The following is a 17,774-nucleotide window of genomic DNA, read 5'->3' as shown; positions in this document are numbered from 1 at the left end:
ATTTGAACCCGCCACCTTAGGTGTATGTGGCTGGCGCCTTAGCCGCTTGAGCCACAGGCGCCGAGCCAGAGAAATGTTTCTTGAATGGGAGAGTCAATTAATATGACAGACGTCACTGGTACCTTTTTTTTAAGAAATTGCTACAGCTACCGCATCATGCAGCAACCGCTGCCCTGATCAGTCAGCAGCTGTAAACATTAAGGTGAAATGTTTCACCAGCAAAAAGATTATGACTTGCCACAGTTTCAGATGATTGTTAGTATTTCTTAGCAATAAAGTATTTTAAAATTAAGGTAAATGGATTTAAATTTAATTTTTAGATGTGATGCTATTGCACACTGAATAGATTATCATATAGTGCAAACATAACTTTTTTATGTATGTGGAAGCAAAACAATACATGTAATTTGCTTTATTGAGATAATTTGTTTTATTGCAGTGTTCTGGAATCAAACCCCAAATATCTCCTAGTAAATCTATATGTGGGACGGGAAATAACAGAGGATATGTATACCCTAGCGTAGCATAACAAGGTCATTGGTCCTCAAATTTGGAAGGTATAATGGGCCTTGTGCTCCATCTTAGAGGCAGGCGGAACAACTAGTTATGACTTGCCTCTTGTTATGGTTTCCTTCCTCTGAATCGGTATGAGCCTTTCCTGGGCATTCACATTAGATAGAACAAGGCTTGGGGAGCTGTTTTTAACTTAAAAAAAAAAATACCATATCAAAACCAAACAAGTAAAACACAATGGGCAGTTGCTTTTCAGACTCTTTGACATTCTGTCAGATCCGTGTAATAGTGCTAGACAGTGCATGTATAACAGTAGCTGTGATATACACCTTAGTCTAGTGTAATAAAGATGAAGGCAAATAAATTTTTAAATGTAGCTGCAAAAGCAGATTAGCAAGACATAAATAAACATTGTGAAGTACAAAATGCTTAGGCTCTGGGGTCAGGTAGACTGGGGTTTGGATCTTAACCCTGGTACTTATTACTTAGGTACTCCTGGACAAGTGATTTAACTTTTTTAAGCTACATAGTTTCCACTTTGAGAAGTGGGGACAATAAAACTGTTAAATAAAATACTATATAAAGTTGTTGTAATAACTCATTCTTACTGCCAGGCACAGTTCTAAGCGCTTTGAACATAGTAACATATGTAATCCTCTTAGTTAACTCTCGATGGATTTTTTTGTGAGCCCCATTTTACAAATGAGCAAAGTGAAGCATTTGCCCAAGTCATACCTGTCAATAAGTAATGGGGTTGGGAGGAGATGAAAAGGGTTATACCCAGATCATCCAGTTGGAGCACCGTCACCACTTCTGAGTACTGTCTCGCCAGCCAGAACAGTCTCTCATACTTCATAGGTTCCTATCCAAAGCCAGTCAGTCTTTGAGGAGATTAAAAAGACATTTGTAGTGGTAAAAAGATTAAGGACTACTGTAATAATCTTCTATTCGGTGAAGTGGCAGCCAGAAATTTTATTTTAAAAATGAGACAGGGTGGGCTCGGCACCCATACCTCAGCTGTTAGGGTGCTGGCCACATACACCAAGGCTGGCAGGTTCAGACCCAGCCCGGGCCTGCCAAACAACAATGACAACTGCAATAACAACAAAAAAGCCAGGCATTGTGGCAGACCTGTAGTTCCAGCTACTTGAGAGGCTCACACAAGAGAATCCCTTAAGCCCAAGAGTTTGAGGTTGCTTGAGCTATGATGCCACAGCACTCTACCATGGGCAACACAGTGAGACTCTGTCTCAAAAAAAAAAAAAAAAAAAAAAAACCAAGATAAGGGTGATAATTGTCTATCATATAAATAGAGATGTGATTACATGGACTATGAACTGCGTTTAAACGTTAGCGGCTCCCTTATAAGTGCCATCATGGTTTAGAATTTGACAGTATTCCATCTGTTCATGAAAGCAACAGTTTTCCGTAGACAAACAAAACCTCACTTATTTTTCCAGTCATTATTAATGAAACATAGTCACTTGACCTGTCATAAGGCAGGACGTAAAATATGCTTTTTGATTCTGTTTTTTCCTGCGTAAGAGAAACATCCACACTCAGCATTTGGAAGTCCTCATAGAATTTTAGACCTGGAGGAGGAAACCGAGACCCACATGGTCGAGTAACTTGCCCAGATCCACGTCTAGCAGCAGCACATGATCACCTGGTTCCTTGTGCACGGCCTGCGGCCAGGCTGGTCTCTGCCATTTTGGATACTTGAAGGGACTTCAGCAACATGATTGAGTTCTTCAGATGCCTAATGAACACATGATACATGAAAAGTCTTGTGCTAAGTACTTAGGAAAAGAAAATTTAAATTTCTTACCTCAGTCACAGGAAACAGACATATAAACAGACAATTGTGATATAGACGAGTATTACAGTTGAGGTACTATTCCTTTTTTAACCTTATATTCTGTCATTCTACTAAGATGACAAACTTCTTAAAAGACCCAGCTTTCTTCGTGTCCTCCAAGTGCTTTGCACCAATGATACTATAGACTTACAGAAGGAGGGAACAGGTAACTTATAAAATAGTTCCAGGAAACCCTTGGTCCTGATAAAATAAGCAAATAATAAATAAAATGTAGTCATGAAACAGCTCAAAACATGTTTAGAAGTTTTCTGTAAATAACACTAACACAGCTAACGTTTATGAACTAAAAGGTGACTTGTATAGTTAGGCGATGATACACATGTGCATGGGTGTTGTATTGTATGTATATATTAAGGCACTTTTTCTTGCTATATCTACAGAGCAAGTGATAATCAAGTTACTATGAGTCTGCTAAACTGTGAAAACAGCTGTGGAGGCAGCCAGTCTGAAAGCGACTGCTGTGCCGCCATGGCCAGCTCCTGTAGTGCCGCTGCGAAGGATGACAGCGTGAGTGGGACTGCCAGCACAGGGAACCTCTCCAGCTCCTTTATGGAAGAGATCCAGGGATTTGATGTGGAGTTTGACCCACCCCTGGAAAGCAAATATGAATGCCCCATCTGCTTAATGGCATTACGGGAACCCGTGCAAACACCATGTGGCCACAGATTCTGTAAAGCCTGCATCATAAAATCGATAAGGTACGTGAACATAAGAAAGACAGTGTCCTAGAACAGAACCAGATGCAGACCATGTTACTGCATAGAACCCAGGTCATTCTAAGAGTAGCCTTGTATGTAAAAGGCTACCTACGAAAAAAGAACACTAGACAGAACATTTAGAAAGATTCTTATCCCAATCGTTACTATGGTGTGAAAGGTGAATTTTTCTTTCTCTTTTTCTTTTTCTTTGTCTTCTCCCCTGGCCCCTGGATAAATAAGTAAATAAATACCTACTTCTCAAAGCAATTCTAATTGCAGACCGGGGGTTGACTCTGTGCCTTAAAGAAAATAATATTTTTAAATGTACCTTAGATGATGATTATGGTATTAATTACATTATGTTAGTCTTAACCATATAAAGAATGCTAACTCTGTAAGTGATCAGTTATTCCAATTTTAGCCACATCAAATTCTGTTACCTAATGTCCATGCGCAGCTATAAAATAATCACTGTGTTTATTAAAAGTTTTAACTGAAGGCAGCCTTTGTAATATATCCCTTCTCACTTCCTCCACTTCTTCTACCCTGCTGTGAATCACCATTCGCTCTCTAACAGACCTCCCTGCTTTCCACTCTTGTCATCCGTGCTGTTCTCAATACAACAGCCAGAGTGAACCTTGTAGAATAAGTAAGATGATGCCATCTCTGCCCAGAACATTGTAGTGGCGCATCTGGGAGTAAAAGCCAGTCTTTGATAGGCCCTGTGGGATGGGCCCATGATTGACCTGTGGACCTCCTCTACTACAGTCTCTCCTTCCACCTGTTCCCTCTTTGCTGTTCCTTGAACATGTCAAGCATGCTCCTGCCTTGGAGAGTGACTTGACTTGTTCTCTCTGCTTGGAACACTGTTGCCACAGCTAAGCCCTAAAGTCCCTCCAGTGTGGCTCGGATCTCACCTTCTCATTGGCCTGCTGGCCACCTTGTTCATCTGTGGGCATGCCTCTACCCTGCTCTCCCAGTATGCCCAATCTCTCTTACCAGGCTCTACTTTTCTTTTTTCTGGAGCACTCTCTGCCTTCTAAAACACCAGAAAGTTTATATTTATTGTCTGCTCCCCTGCTGGAAGATAAGCTCCTTGTGAGTGATGCTTTAGATCTGTTTCGTTTCTTGCTATTTCCCAAGTGCCAGGAACAGTGTCTGACTCACAGTAGGTACTCAGTGAATCATGGTTGGGTTTGTTGTTGTTGTTGTTGTTGAGACAGAGTTTCACTTAGAGTGCCATGGCATAGCTCACAGCAACCACAAACTCTTGGGCTCAAGCGATCCTCTTGCCTCAGCCTCCTGAGTAGCTGGGACTATAGGCACCTGCCATAACTCCCAGCTATTTTTAGAGATGGGGTCTTGCTCTATCTCAGGCTGGTCTAGAACTCCTGAGCTCAGGCAACCTACCCACCTCAGCCTCCCAGAGTCCTAAGATTACAGGCGTAAGCCACTGCGCCTGGCCTTTCATGGTTGTTTTAACTGAATGAAGAAGTATGTGGTATTTCCACCAAGGAGTCAAATCATCTTCTAAGAAATAGACACATTTTGCTATTTCAGAGGTAAATGGGAATATTTTTAGGTGACCAAGGAGTGCTATACACAGCAAAAAAAAAAAAAAGAAAAGAAAAAAAAAACCCCTGCATATAGGAGAAAAGATTTTATGTTCTTCAATACATAGCCATCTGGTTATATTAGTGAAATTCTTAAGTAGGTTGAGTCCCATCCCTGGAAATTCATTAGTCTCCTAAGTTTTTATTTCTCAACTTTTTACATTAACTTTTCTATAAAACTGAAATTTAGAATAACTATAACAATACTCAAGACTTGGCTCAGTTTAAGTTACGAGGAATCATTTCTCTTGTTTCAGTGTTGGAGAAAAATGTGTTACCCAGTGTCGACAGGATCTGTTTAGAGTAGATTTTCTCAACCTTGATTGGTATTTCGGGCTCCTTGTTGATATTCTGGGCTGGTGGTTCTTTGTTGTGAGAGAACGTCCTGTGTGTAGTAGGTTCTGCAGCAGCACCACCGGCCTCTGCTCTGTAGACGTTGGTCATGTCTGTCCTCTTCTCCCCCAGTTGGGAAACCCAAGATGTCCCCGGCAAGGCAAAATTGGCCCTTGTCAAGACTGCTGATTTAGGGTACACATGAAAGCAGTATTAAAGGCTCTACTTTTTTCTGTTTATAATGATTTTTATTTATGTTGTATTTAGGTAAATATTGTACCATCTTATGGATCACTGCTTTTCCTGTAGGTAGAAATGTGCAGTGTTTTACCAAGTGTCAGCTATGCCCCAGAAAGAAGATAATCTTCAGCTTTTTAATAGTAAGATATTCATGAAAGTAGAGGGACAGTGGTCTGAAAGGGAAATAAAACCCACAAAAGGAAGTCAGAGTGCCTTTTTTTTTTATCTCCCTCTAAGCTAGAAATGACTACTTTCTTTAAGCTCTAATGTTTTTAAAGGAACTGCCTTGAAATTTCTTATTAGTTATATTCATTCAAGGTCTCAAAATTTCAATCTAATTTCATTTTCTTTGGGAGTGATTGCTAATTCTGTAGATAACAGCTTTCAGTTTACTGCATAGGATTCTTCTTTTCTCTTAGACATGCATCGCTTTAGATTTAGGGGTACATTTTTCAATAAACTTGTTTATGGCTTTTCTTCTCTGCACAGTTGACGGTGTAATTAATAACATGATGCAGTTTGAGCGAGGCCCCATAAAGAACAGCTCTATCTTACTCCTTTATTAGTGTTAAGCCATTTGACATTAGACACTTTTTTAATTACTTTTTTACCTGTCACAGTACATTGCACTGTTGAGTACATAGAACAAATGTTTCATTGATTAAAGCCTCATAGCCCACCCAACCTGTTGCATTTTGTGTGTGAAGATTGAGATATCCCCAAAAGTTAAAGGGGATTAACAGACACCCAGGCTTCCTGAAGATGTTTTTTTCCATCATAAGACAAAATAAGCCATTGGGAAGCAAGACACAGAGGTACTATAACTCCTGATCACTGTTCCCTAGACATACAAGTAAAGCAAAACTTTTGTTGTCCATGACCTGGAGTGTTGTAGCTTTCTCACAGTAAGCCCTTAAAATGTGACCTCATAAGGGTACTGCTAATTGGTTTTTACCTATGACTGAGCGGTATACTATAGACATGTTATTAGTATTGTCAACAGCATATTCCATCTTGCCAATGTATTGTATAGGTGATGATAGAACAGAGGTCAGCCAGACCGCCAAACTTCCCACTCTTGACTTTCACTTCAATTTATGCCAATCAAAATATAATTTTATTCAGTTAGGGTTTTTTTTTTTCATTTTTTAGCTGAAATCTATCCCACAATCTAAAATTCTGTAACTGTCAATAAGTAATCCACGTGGTATTAGTTGTACTAACAGGAGCTATCCATAAAATGGACAATTTATTTTGATGACATTATTCAGTATAATGTGTTAAATAATTTTTCCTTAGGAAATAATGGAGAGTTTCTATACATCATATATTAAAAGCATATATATGTGTAAGTTAGCATTATATAGAATGTAATTTTAAATATTTTCTAACGTGAATGTGCAAATCTACTAATGGACATACCTTGTTTTGTTTTCATCAGGGATGCAGGTCACAAGTGTCCAATTGACAACGAAATACTGCTGGAAAATCAACTATTTCCTGACAATTTTGCAAAACGAGAAATTCTTTCTCTCACAGTGAAGTGTCCAAATGAAGGTTGTTTACACAGGATGGAACTGAGGCATCTTGAGGTATTAAAAGTTATTTTTGGCTCGGCACCTGTGGCTCAAGCGGCTAAGGCACCAGCCACATACACCTAAGGTGGCAGGTTCGAATCCCCAGCCCAGGCCTGCCAAACAACAATGATGGCTACAACCAAAAAAAAAAAATGGCCGGCGTTGTGGCGGGCGCCTGTAGTCCCAGCTACTTGGGAGGCTGAGGCAGGAGACTCACTTGAGGCCAGGAGTTGGAGGTTGCTGTGAGCGTGATGCCATGGCACTCTACCCAGGGGGGATAGCTTGAGGCTCCGTCTCAAAAAAAAAAAAAAAAAAAGTTATTTTCAGACAGTACCTGTGGCTCAAGAAGTGGGGTGCCGGACCCATATACCAGAGGTGGCAGGTTCAAACCCAGCCTGGGCAAAAAAAATAAAAACGTTATTTTCTAGCTGTTAGTGTGAATAAGAGTCACTTTAATAGGGACTTTACTGCGTCCATTTGTGTATTACCATTACCTAGCATATAATAATTGGTTAATAAATTCTTGCTCAATTAATACCAACCCTTGTTCACTGAAGATAAAGGTAAATAGAAACCAGAAATTTCTTATTTCTACTATTCTTGCTTTGCCCCAGCATTAATTTTTTAAAAATACCAGTGTTCTTTTACAAAAGTTTTTTGGGTGAGCATTGTCTGCAGTAAAACAAGAAAGGAGCATTTTAAATACAAGTGTCAAACATCTTAATCTTATAACTTCAGTTCTTTCATTTTGAAATAAGCAGTAAGTCCCATATAGTCATCATCTCAGTATTCTCTCCTTATTTTTTCTAAATTTTGCATTTTGTTATGTGCTAAGTGGAATACTCCTTTAGTTTGAGATTAACTGAAGCAATCAGATAATAAAAGAATTTCCTTTTAAATTAAATAAATCAGTTCTTAGCTTGGTGATTTTTACTAGTAAATAAGTGTTATTAACATTCTGTTTTAAATTAAATGTTTAAGACACTTGCAACTTTCTTCTTTGACTCGGTTCTTTTTAAAAGTGTGGCCTTTCTGTACTGATTACCAGTAGTAAATTGGTAATCAGGAAATCTGACTTCTTGCCAACTTTCTTCCCTAATTAGATGCATGAACTTGGTATAAAGTTGTAGTCCATATTTATTCCTGGAAAAATTCATTAAGCCTTTCATATTGTGAATGGCTCAATGTTATGCCTCAGACAAAGTAGGTTCAGTAGCCAGTTCTATAGAAGAGAATATGTGCATATATTCTTAGAAGAAATTATATTTAGAAGACTTAATCAGAGTTGACAACTACTAATCACTTTTTTTTCTTATTATAGGATCATCAAGCATACTGTGAGTTTGCTCTTATGAATTGTCCCCAATGCCAACGTCCTTTTCAAAAATGTGAAATTAATGTTCATATTCTCAAGGATTGTCCAAGGAGACAGGTTTCTTGTGCAAATTGTGCTGAATTGATGCCATTTGAAGATAAAGAGGCATGTACTGATTTGGATTTGTTAATTCACTATTTTAAAAAAATTTTTAATGTATATTTGAGAGGGTTACAAGATAAGGGTGTGACTTCAACTCTGAGTCGATGTTATCAATTTTGGGAAATAGATTTTTAAGACAGAAAATTGAACCAGTTAATAGTTTCTATGTATATATTTTTCTTAGAAAATGTTGTTTATACTAGTTGCCACTATTGTAGATCTGCACGTTAACAAAAGCTTGAAGGCAAGGCATATGCTGATTAACTTTTCTTTGTGATGTTTAATGATTGATCTTGGATTGGAGACAAACCAGTAGAATGATTATAACACTTATACAGCATTATTTTGAAAATGAGAATGGGTTGTTACAGCTGTTAAAAAGAGTAAGTTAAGAGCGGCACCTGTGGCTCAGTGAGTAGGGCGCCAGCCCCATATACCAAGGGTGTTGGGTTCGAGCCCAGCACTGGCCAAACTGCAACAAAAAAATAGCCGGCCGTTGTGGCGTGCACCTGTAGTCCTGGCTACTTAGGAGGCTGAGGCAAGAGAATTGCCTAAGTCCAGGAGTTGGAAGTTGCTGTGAGCTGTGTGATGTCACGGCACTCAACCGGGGGCAATAAAGTGAGACTCTGTCTCAAAAAAAAAAAAAAAAAAAGAATAATTTAAATGCCACAAATTGTGGTTCCTTGCTGATAATGTATCATGCTATAGAGCTACGTGTATATATATATATATACACAGTGTATTCACTTTTCAGTACATATGTTATGCTTCAATTAAAAAGTATCTTTTAAAAAGAAACTTTAGGATGCCTGACAGTTTCATGAAGAAATTGTACTGTCTTATGGATCATTGCTTTTTAAAAAATCAACTGGCTCAGTGCCTGTAGCTCAGCGGCTAGGGTACCAGTCACATACACTGAAGCTGGCGTGTTCAAATCCAGCCCGGGTCTGCCAAACAACAGTGACAAGTACAACCAAATAAAAGTCAGCTAACTTGCTAAAAATGTAGAGAAGTCCCAGCCAAATTTAGAGCAAATTGACTTGTTTCTCAACTTCAGTAAATTAGATGAACTTAACTTTGAAGGTTAATTGTGTCTCATTACATCAGCTAAACTAAAGTCAATGTAATTCTGGAAAACAAAGTTCACTCTTCTAGGACATGCGAAGGCCTGGGCACTTAAACTCTTATGCCCTAATGTACATTTGTTCTTTAATCTTACTGATAAGAATTTTAATTAAATTGTCATGCAATTGCTGAAAAATTTTGTAAGAAAAATGATAGCATTGGTAGATGATATCCAAAGTAGTCACAGATGTTTTACCCCTGAGGAAGTGATTTTAAATATTCTTTTTTATGTACTACCATATTCTCTTAATTAAATAACTGAAATAATTAATAACTGAAAGACTAGATGAATCTCATTATTGGCGAAAAGAAGGAAAATATCCTTTACGTTATATATTACTTGCACATTTTTACTTTACATAAATCAGTGTTCTTAATTTGTTCATAGTGAAAACATTACTTCTTATAAAAATTGGTGATTTTACTTTTTCATATTTTCTCATGCTTTTCTTATATTTTTCTCATAAATTTAGATCCATGATCAGACCTGTCCTTTGGCAAATGTCATCTGTGAATACTGTAATACCATGCTCATCAGAGAACAGGTACCATGATTCTCATTCATAAATTAATATTTTCATAAGTGGCTTAAACAATGAGTTAGTTTCTTAGCTGAAAATGTAATAAGTTAAAAGGAATACAGGTTGAAGAAGTATTAGAGCTGTGTGAAATTTTTTTTCCTTTTTTTATTGAGCAATAATAATTATGCCAAAAAAAGTAACGTTCACATTGTCAGATAAGAGTATGTCTATCATAAAATGCTTTGATTCTGTGGTTCAGTAGTTTATATTTTTTATATAAATTAATAAATACTTTCAGAAAGAACAAAATATCCGGCCTTTTTTAAGTACTTAAAATTTTTTAAGTCATTAACATAATGTCTGTGTTTTTGTATATTCATGAAAATTTCCAGTAACACTAGATAATTGTAAGATTACAAAAAAAACACAAAAGGGGCCCCATTTAAAGAAAGAACAAACTTTAAGAAATACATGTTTATATACTATGAAATGAGGACCTTAGGTGTCCAGAGACCTGTGAATAAGAGGAAGTGATAAAGTAAAAGAAATCAAATCTATCCAGTAGTAGAGCATTATTCATAGCTGTAGCCCCTGAGGCAAGTAGGGAAGTGTCCAGGACTTACAGCTCTTGTGTTCAGTTGTCCTGTAGGCACCCGATGTGGCATCATTAGAAGTAGTAGTTATGATAGAAAACTATATGTTTTGATTGTTAATAGAGAAAGGAAAATTCCATCTGATTGCTATCTTCTGACATTTGGGGAGTTTACCCACAAAATATGAATATTAGTCACTGAATACATGCATTTATATACCTATGAAATCTGTAAACCCAGAGATGATCATTGATTTACCTTAACTAAGTAGAAAGCAAGCAAGTTCTGTCTCTCAACTAAACTTTTCCGTTTGTCTGTTAATAGAAGCTCTTAGTTTTTTCTGAGAAAGCCTTAATTTGAAGGTGTTAAGCCTCTTTTTGCTTTGAAGTCTCACCTCCTTGGTTTTCATTTTTGTTCTTTTTTAATATTTAAAGGAAACCATCCAGCATATTTAAGAACCAGCAAAGATAAAATTTAATGTAGGAAAAAACATTAGACTAAGAGTCAGAAAACCAGGTTTTGATCCTGACTGTGCTACTAACTTGCCCTCTAATCTCTGGCAAATTGACATGCTAGATAAGGGACCAGCAAACTGACGAACTACCTACATCTGTCCAATACATTTTTACTCTAAATAAACTTTTTTTTGAGACATAGGCTCACTTTCTTGCCCTCAGTAGAGTGCTGTGGCATCATAGCTCACAGCAACCTTGAACTCCTGGGCTCAAGTGATCTTTGCCTCAGCTTCCCAAGTAACCAGGACTACAGGCCCTGCCACAACGCCTGGTTAGTTTTTGGAGACTGGGTCTCACTCTTGCTCAGGCTGGTCTCAAATGCATGAGCCTAAGTGACCCACCCACCTGGGTCTCCCTGAGAGCTGGGATTATAGGTGTGAGCCACCACACCTGGCTCTAAATAAATTTTTACTGGAACATAGCCGTGCCCACATGTATATATTGCAAGTAGCTGTTTTTTTTTTTTTTTTATACAATAGTGGAGTTAAGTAGGGTACTTAGAACACAGAGACCATACAGCCCACATTTACTATTTAGCCCAGTACAGAAAATTTTGCTGACCTTGTTCTAGATTGTTTGTTTTTGAGAAATGAAAGTTGAGTTAAATGATCTCTAAAGTTCTTGTATGTTACAAGTATAGTCTAACTAAATTTCTGAAGGAAATTGGGTATCACTTTCAAAGTGTGTGATTCTGCATAATGGATGTGGCCCTTAAAGAATGTATCTTAGAGTCCCCAAATCATGGACTGAGACTTGATTCATTAATGTGCTTTGAAGTACCTTCTAACAGATCTGAGTCTCCTCACTGTAGCTAAAATGTTAATAAAAAATAAGATGATTAATGAAAGGTGGTCTTGAGGGAAGTAATGGATGTGGTCATTGGTTTCAGTGCTTGTCATTGACTGGTTCCTATTAAATGGCCTAGACCACAGGGAAAGTCCTGATTGAGTTTGTCAAAGTTGGAATTGTCATAAGGTGTTTTTTCTCTAAAATGCCACTAGAGGGTGCCATTTCCTACCAAGAGGAACACATTCATTTGCTTGAAATGAATTTTGAGTAATTTGCAGGGGGATGTTATTAGATGGTGATATTTTAATCTTTCTGGGTTATATAATTTATGTCTATTCATGGCACAAAAGCAACTGTTGACAATACGTAGCTTTGTTTAGATGACACGTGCATTTTCATTTTAAATGTGAGCTCATCACATGAGATGCAAGGAAAATCATTTTTCAACTTTTTTTTGTTTGGATTTTAGATGCCTAACCATTATGATCTGGACTGCCCTACAGCCCCAATTCCGTGCACATTCAATACTTTTGGTTGTCATGATAAGGTAAGTTTTTTTTTAATTTTAATTCTTGAATATAAATCAGGAATATTCATTTATATATAGTAGAGTGGAGAATACCAGCAAGAGTATAAATGTTGATTACACAGTATGATAAGTTGTTTAGTAGAGCCATAATTGGATGCCATGGAGGAAAAGAAAGGTACATTTATCTATGCCTAAGGCATTCGGGCAATCTTGATGAAACGTGATGTTTGGGCTGAGTCTTGACAGATGAAAAACATCTACAAAGACAAGGGAGAGAAGACTGATGAGAGAGAGTGAGCAGGGTGCTTTGGGGAGCTACAAGTAGTTTGTTTTATGTGATTCAATCTGGTAATAATGTATATGATTTGAGGTGGGATGGGGATGGCAGTACCTGAGCTGTTGGAATACCAAGACCTCAAATGAGGACAGCGTGGACTGTAGTGATCACAGTGAAGATAGAGCTAAGAGCCAGTACTTATTTAGGAGGGGAGATCTGTTGACCAAGTGTGGGTGAAGGACAGGGAGATATCTAGAATGACTCTTGGTTTCTGGGCTTGGTCACTAGGTAGATGGAAGGGCTATTCCATCTACCAAAAAGAGTCAACATAGGAAGAACTGGTTGGAGGTAAAGGTAGGAAAAAAAAAATGAGTCCTGTTTCAGTCGTATTGAGCTGCAGATATGAATTCACTCACATGGGGACCATCCAAGTGGAGATGACTGACCTATATACTCTGTGTGTGGCCTTCAGCTCCAAGAGACTCAGAATATTGATTTCAGGAAGTAATTTGTGATGATAATGGAAAATACGATTGAGATCATATAGAGTACGTACGGGAAAGTGAAGTAGACCAAGGAAAGGCGCTATGAATGAACAGTCTATTGTTATTGTTATTGTTCTGGTCTTCAAAATTAGTCTCACAACTTAGGATCAGTAGTAACAAATGTCTGAGAAAGATCATTCATGATAAGTCATTCTTTCTGGAAGGTATAATTACATTTTTGCTTTTCCATTATACTTTTTTGGTCTGGCTTATTTATAGTAAACATGCATTTAATACTTTAAAAAATAAAACATGCAAAGTAGTATATGTTATGGTTATATTTTGTGGAAAACTGCTGAATTACATGCTTAGAGAAAGACTTGAAGGAAATGTATCAAAATGTTAATGGAAGTTGGGTAAGGTAATAGGTAACATTTTCTTTTGATCATAAAAATTTTCTATTTGTATAATATACATAAGTTTCTTTTATAATAAAAATTACTATATTAATGTTTTTCATCTAAACAATTAGAGTGTTCTTGATGACCTTAGAATAACATGGAAACAGGAAAGATTCCAATTTGTAATAGATTTGTACAATAAGTACAGTAAGTGAGGAATTGTAGGAAGTGCAGGCACACTGTTCTTGGCTTTAAAAGGAAGAAGAAACTAGTATTAGAGGGAAAAATCAGAAAATCAATAGAGAGGTTTGCTTTTTTACATGGGAAAGATTTTAATAATTCTGCAGGAAAGGGTTAGAGGAGGAGATGGTTGAAGATGGAGAAAGGGGATCATAGAGTGAAACATCTGGGGTACGTCAGAAGGGTCAGGGTCAGTGGCCATGTAGAGCACCGGTGGAACAAGAGCAGAGGCCTCTCTGAGTTAGAGGAGAAGGATGGTTGTAAATGCGGACATGTTTGTAGGTGGGAGGGAATTTATCTGAGTGAAAGCTGGGGGAGTAGCCATCAGATAGCCTCAGTTCAGTGAATTACAAGGCAGGTTCAAGAATCTGATGAAGGTAAAGGGAAGTTGTAGAGAGTTGAAGGAAGTGGTGCTGCTGCTTAAAAACCCCTTATTTGGCCTGGCCAGGTCCTTTTCCTAAATCCTCACAGGAGGTGTCTGTTCCCAACCTAAGGCTTGTGCTTGATTTTCAGATGCAGAGGAATCACTTGGCACGCCACCTCCAGGAGAACACCCAGTCACACATGAGAATGTTGGCCCAGGCTGTTCATAGTTTAAGCCTTGCTTTAACTCCCATTCCTCAGCGGGATGCCTTTGCACGTGATCCTGCCTCTCTGCCTCGAGTTCCCTCACAGGATTTCCAGGAAACCATTCACCAGTTAGAGGGTCGCCTTGTAAGACAAGATCATCAAATCCGGGAGCTAACTGCTAAAATGGAAACTCAGAGCATGTACGTAAGTGAGCTCAAACGGACTATTCGATCCCTTGAGGACAAAGTTGCTGAAATCGAAGCACAGCAGTGCAATGGGATTTACATATGGAAGATTGGCAACTTTGGGATGCACTTGAAATCTCAAGAAGAGGAGAGACCTGTTGTCATTCACAGCCCTGGATTCTACACAGGCAAACCCGGGTACAAGCTCTGCATGCGCTTGCACCTTCAGTTACCGACTGCGCAGCGCTGTGCAAACTATATATCCCTCTTTGTCCACACAATGCAAGGAGAGTATGACAGCCACCTCCCTTGGCCCTTTCAGGGTACCATACGCCTTACAATTCTTGATCAGTCTGAAACACCCATAAGGCAAAACCATGAAGAGATAATGGATGCCAAACCAGAGCTGCTTGCCTTCCAGCGACCCACAATCCCACGGAACCCAAAAGGTTTTGGCTATGTAACTTTTATGCATCTAGACGCCCTAAAACAGAGAACCTTCATTAAGGATGACACATTGTTAGTACGCTGTGAGGTCACTACCCGCTTCGACATGGGTAGCCTTCGGAGGGAGGGTTTTCAGCCACGAAGTACTGATACAGGGGTATAGTCTTCTTTCATTATTTTATATATATGTGTGTGTAAAAAAAAAAACCCTGTCTAGAGAAACAGTGCCTCTTTGTGCCCTTCCTGATAATAATATGCAAGCCAGAAAAGCAGAGGGCAAGCAAGATGTCACACCCACTAGTGAATGTAGTTGAAGAAGGCACTTAGCACTTCTTCCTGTTATAGATGCACCTGAGGGTATTTTTACTTTGGATTCCAGACTGACAGTGCGTCTCAGAGATGTTATGCCTCAAGTGCCTGTGGCGTGTTTCAGCAGCTGTTTTGTCAGTTAGGATACCTCGTTGCTATACTTCATGGACTTTTGCTCTAACGTATTTTATTATCAGAAAGCCCAGAGTCAGACTACTGAAGTTCAAGCCTTTAATAATAATGGACTTTCCTGAAAACTACAGGTTATTTTTATACTGATATATGTAATATATTAAATGTGAGAATCACTACTGTCTTGTGCTGGTGCCAGCAAGAAGAATTATTGCTCTAGAGAGTTGAGTTCTCATTTTATTTGAACTATAATCCTTGGAAAGCTTAAGTTCTCATTTACTCCATTTTTTTTCTCCAGGTGGTTACTAAGGCTATTCAAGGACTAGTTTAAACCCTAAATATAACCTTCCTTATTTAGCAAAAACATATTATGTGTTGAATGATACTTAACTGTTTACTCTGCCTTGCTTCACCTATCTCCTTGGGGCCACAGAATAGCATCTTCAGAGTTTATGATGCTGAGAACCGTGTGGATACCAACTGCTCAGTCTTATGCTCTGTAACCCTTTTTGTCTATTCATCTGTTCATTGGAAGGTGAATTTCACAGCACTGCATATGTCTTTACTTGTTTGATGCTTAAAGGACAAGAGAATGTGCACATAAAATCTCCAACATAAAAATTAAAAGTGACTCAGCTAGTAAACCATTGTCACTACATTGGTGATGGGAAAAGCTCTGGGTGAGCCAGAAATGTTCAGCTCTTTTGAATACCTCTTTGTTTAGTTCATTTAAATGGAAAAAGTTGATTTCCCCCAAACAGAATTTCTTACAACTTTGGTAGGTCATTGGAGGCAGCTGAGAGGTCACAGACTAAGGTTGGAAGTCATAGTGGTTGAATCACAGCTTGGCTTGAGTAGGTAGTCCAGCAATTCTCAAGTGCATCTGTCCTGTGGAATGTTGAAGTGGCCAGATGTTCCTAACAGAGGATTTAGTGCTATTTTTTATATGTGCATATAATGGAACAGAAGGACTGTAGATAGATATCTAATTCTCAAGGAACCCCACAACTACTATAGGCTCTTATTAAGGATCTAACAATCTAGCCACTGTTAGATTTATTTACTCAAGATTACTTAAAGTCTGATAATGAGAGATGGTATTGTGTCTCCAGGGAGGCCAAATCAGAATGCCTGAGTAGGGTTTAAGACCAGAACTAATTTCCAAAGAAAGCTGAAAGACCTTGTCTGTGGAGAAGAGTCTGGTTTTCGGTGTCACTTTGAACTTTCCCTTCCCTTTTCTCTCTACACTCCCTCCCCACTTCACTGTTCGGCTCCTGCTCTGGTGAGTTTGTTACAGAGTGAAAATAAAAGTCAAGCAGAGACCTTGTTTGCCTGTGCCACGTTTAGTGTCACGGCCCATGGCTGGTCACCATGGATTCCCTGGCAGTGTGTCCTTTAGTTATGCTTTCCAGCTAACTCCTGAGAGTCATTGCAATACCACCCTTTAGGTAGGGAAACCTGTACATCTGCTGTTCCTGTCATGGTTTTTTTTTTTAATGAATAAATAATTGTCAAGGTCCATTTAAAAAGTAAAGAGTTACTTTTATATTTGCATAGAAAAAGCCTTAAGGAAATTGACTAAACTTTTTGATGGCTTATTTTCTTCTGCTTTCCTCTATTTTTGACATTTTCTCCAATAAACATGTACTTTTATCAGAGAAAAAAAATGAACTGTTGCCACAAAACATTCAGCCTTCCCCCTGCCCGCCTCCCCCAAAAGGAAATGATATTTAAAAGCTTCCTGGTCAAATTGCTATTAAAAGCATGGCTGTGCATTAGGTACTAAGAGGAGTCATTTCCTGCCTTGGTTATATTATTTTTTTCCACTAACTCAGGAGTCCTAATCAAAACAAAAACAGTTTTTTGCCTAACTTCAACTTTTCTTAAAAGTTTTCCATCTGTAAAATAAGTTGAACTAGATGTTTCTATGGTCCCCTCCAACCATAAAATTCTGTCTTAAGAAATTAAGTTCTAACCAGCAGAACGAACATACTCATTCAATGGTTTCGCCAGAAAAAAATGCCTTTAATTTACTCTTTGCTGACACTTAATACTTTACTTCAAATTAATGTTCATCACTTGGGTCACATCTTAATTTAAATAAGCAATTTTTTAACCCCCAACATTTAGCATTTCGTAACAAACCAACTGGTTATTTTATACTGGTCATTGTGTATATAGAGTAGAAATAAGGGTCAAGCTATCATTCCAAAAAGAAAACTTTAAGACTTAAACTCAGAATCAGGTCTTAACCTGGAAAGCCGGATTCTTCCCTTATATTTATCAAATGTCCTACTCTAATCTTTAAATATGCTAGTTTCACCCG

The 17,774-nt window shown here is 38.2% G+C and overlaps 1 protein-coding gene across 1 annotated transcript in view; it reads left to right on the top strand.

Moving 5' to 3' along the window:
* TRAF6 (TNF receptor associated factor 6) overlaps positions 1-16,961 on the top strand; it is a 22,834-nt gene extending 5,873 nt beyond the window's left edge. The window contains exons 2-7 of the mRNA XM_003781236.3: positions 2,773-3,090; positions 6,718-6,868; positions 8,175-8,333; positions 9,929-10,000; positions 12,343-12,420; positions 14,319-16,961. Coding sequence (XP_003781284.1) covers positions 2,795-3,090; positions 6,718-6,868; positions 8,175-8,333; positions 9,929-10,000; positions 12,343-12,420; positions 14,319-15,170 — 1,608 coding nt within the window. The 5' untranslated portion in view covers positions 2,773-2,794 and the 3' untranslated portion in view covers positions 15,171-16,961. The remainder of the gene's footprint in view (positions 1-2,772; positions 3,091-6,717; positions 6,869-8,174; positions 8,334-9,928; positions 10,001-12,342; positions 12,421-14,318) is intronic.
* Positions 16,962-17,774: the final 813 nt, after the last annotated feature.

The sequence above is a fragment of the Otolemur garnettii genome, unplaced genomic scaffold (assembly GCF_000181295.1).
Source record: "Otolemur garnettii isolate 467f Iridium unplaced genomic scaffold, OtoGar3 scaffold00001, whole genome shotgun sequence".
NCBI lineage: Eukaryota > Metazoa > Chordata > Mammalia > Primates > Galagidae > Otolemur > Otolemur garnettii.
Note: the sequence above shows the minus strand (reverse complement) of the source record. Positions and strands in the feature narration are given on the sequence as shown.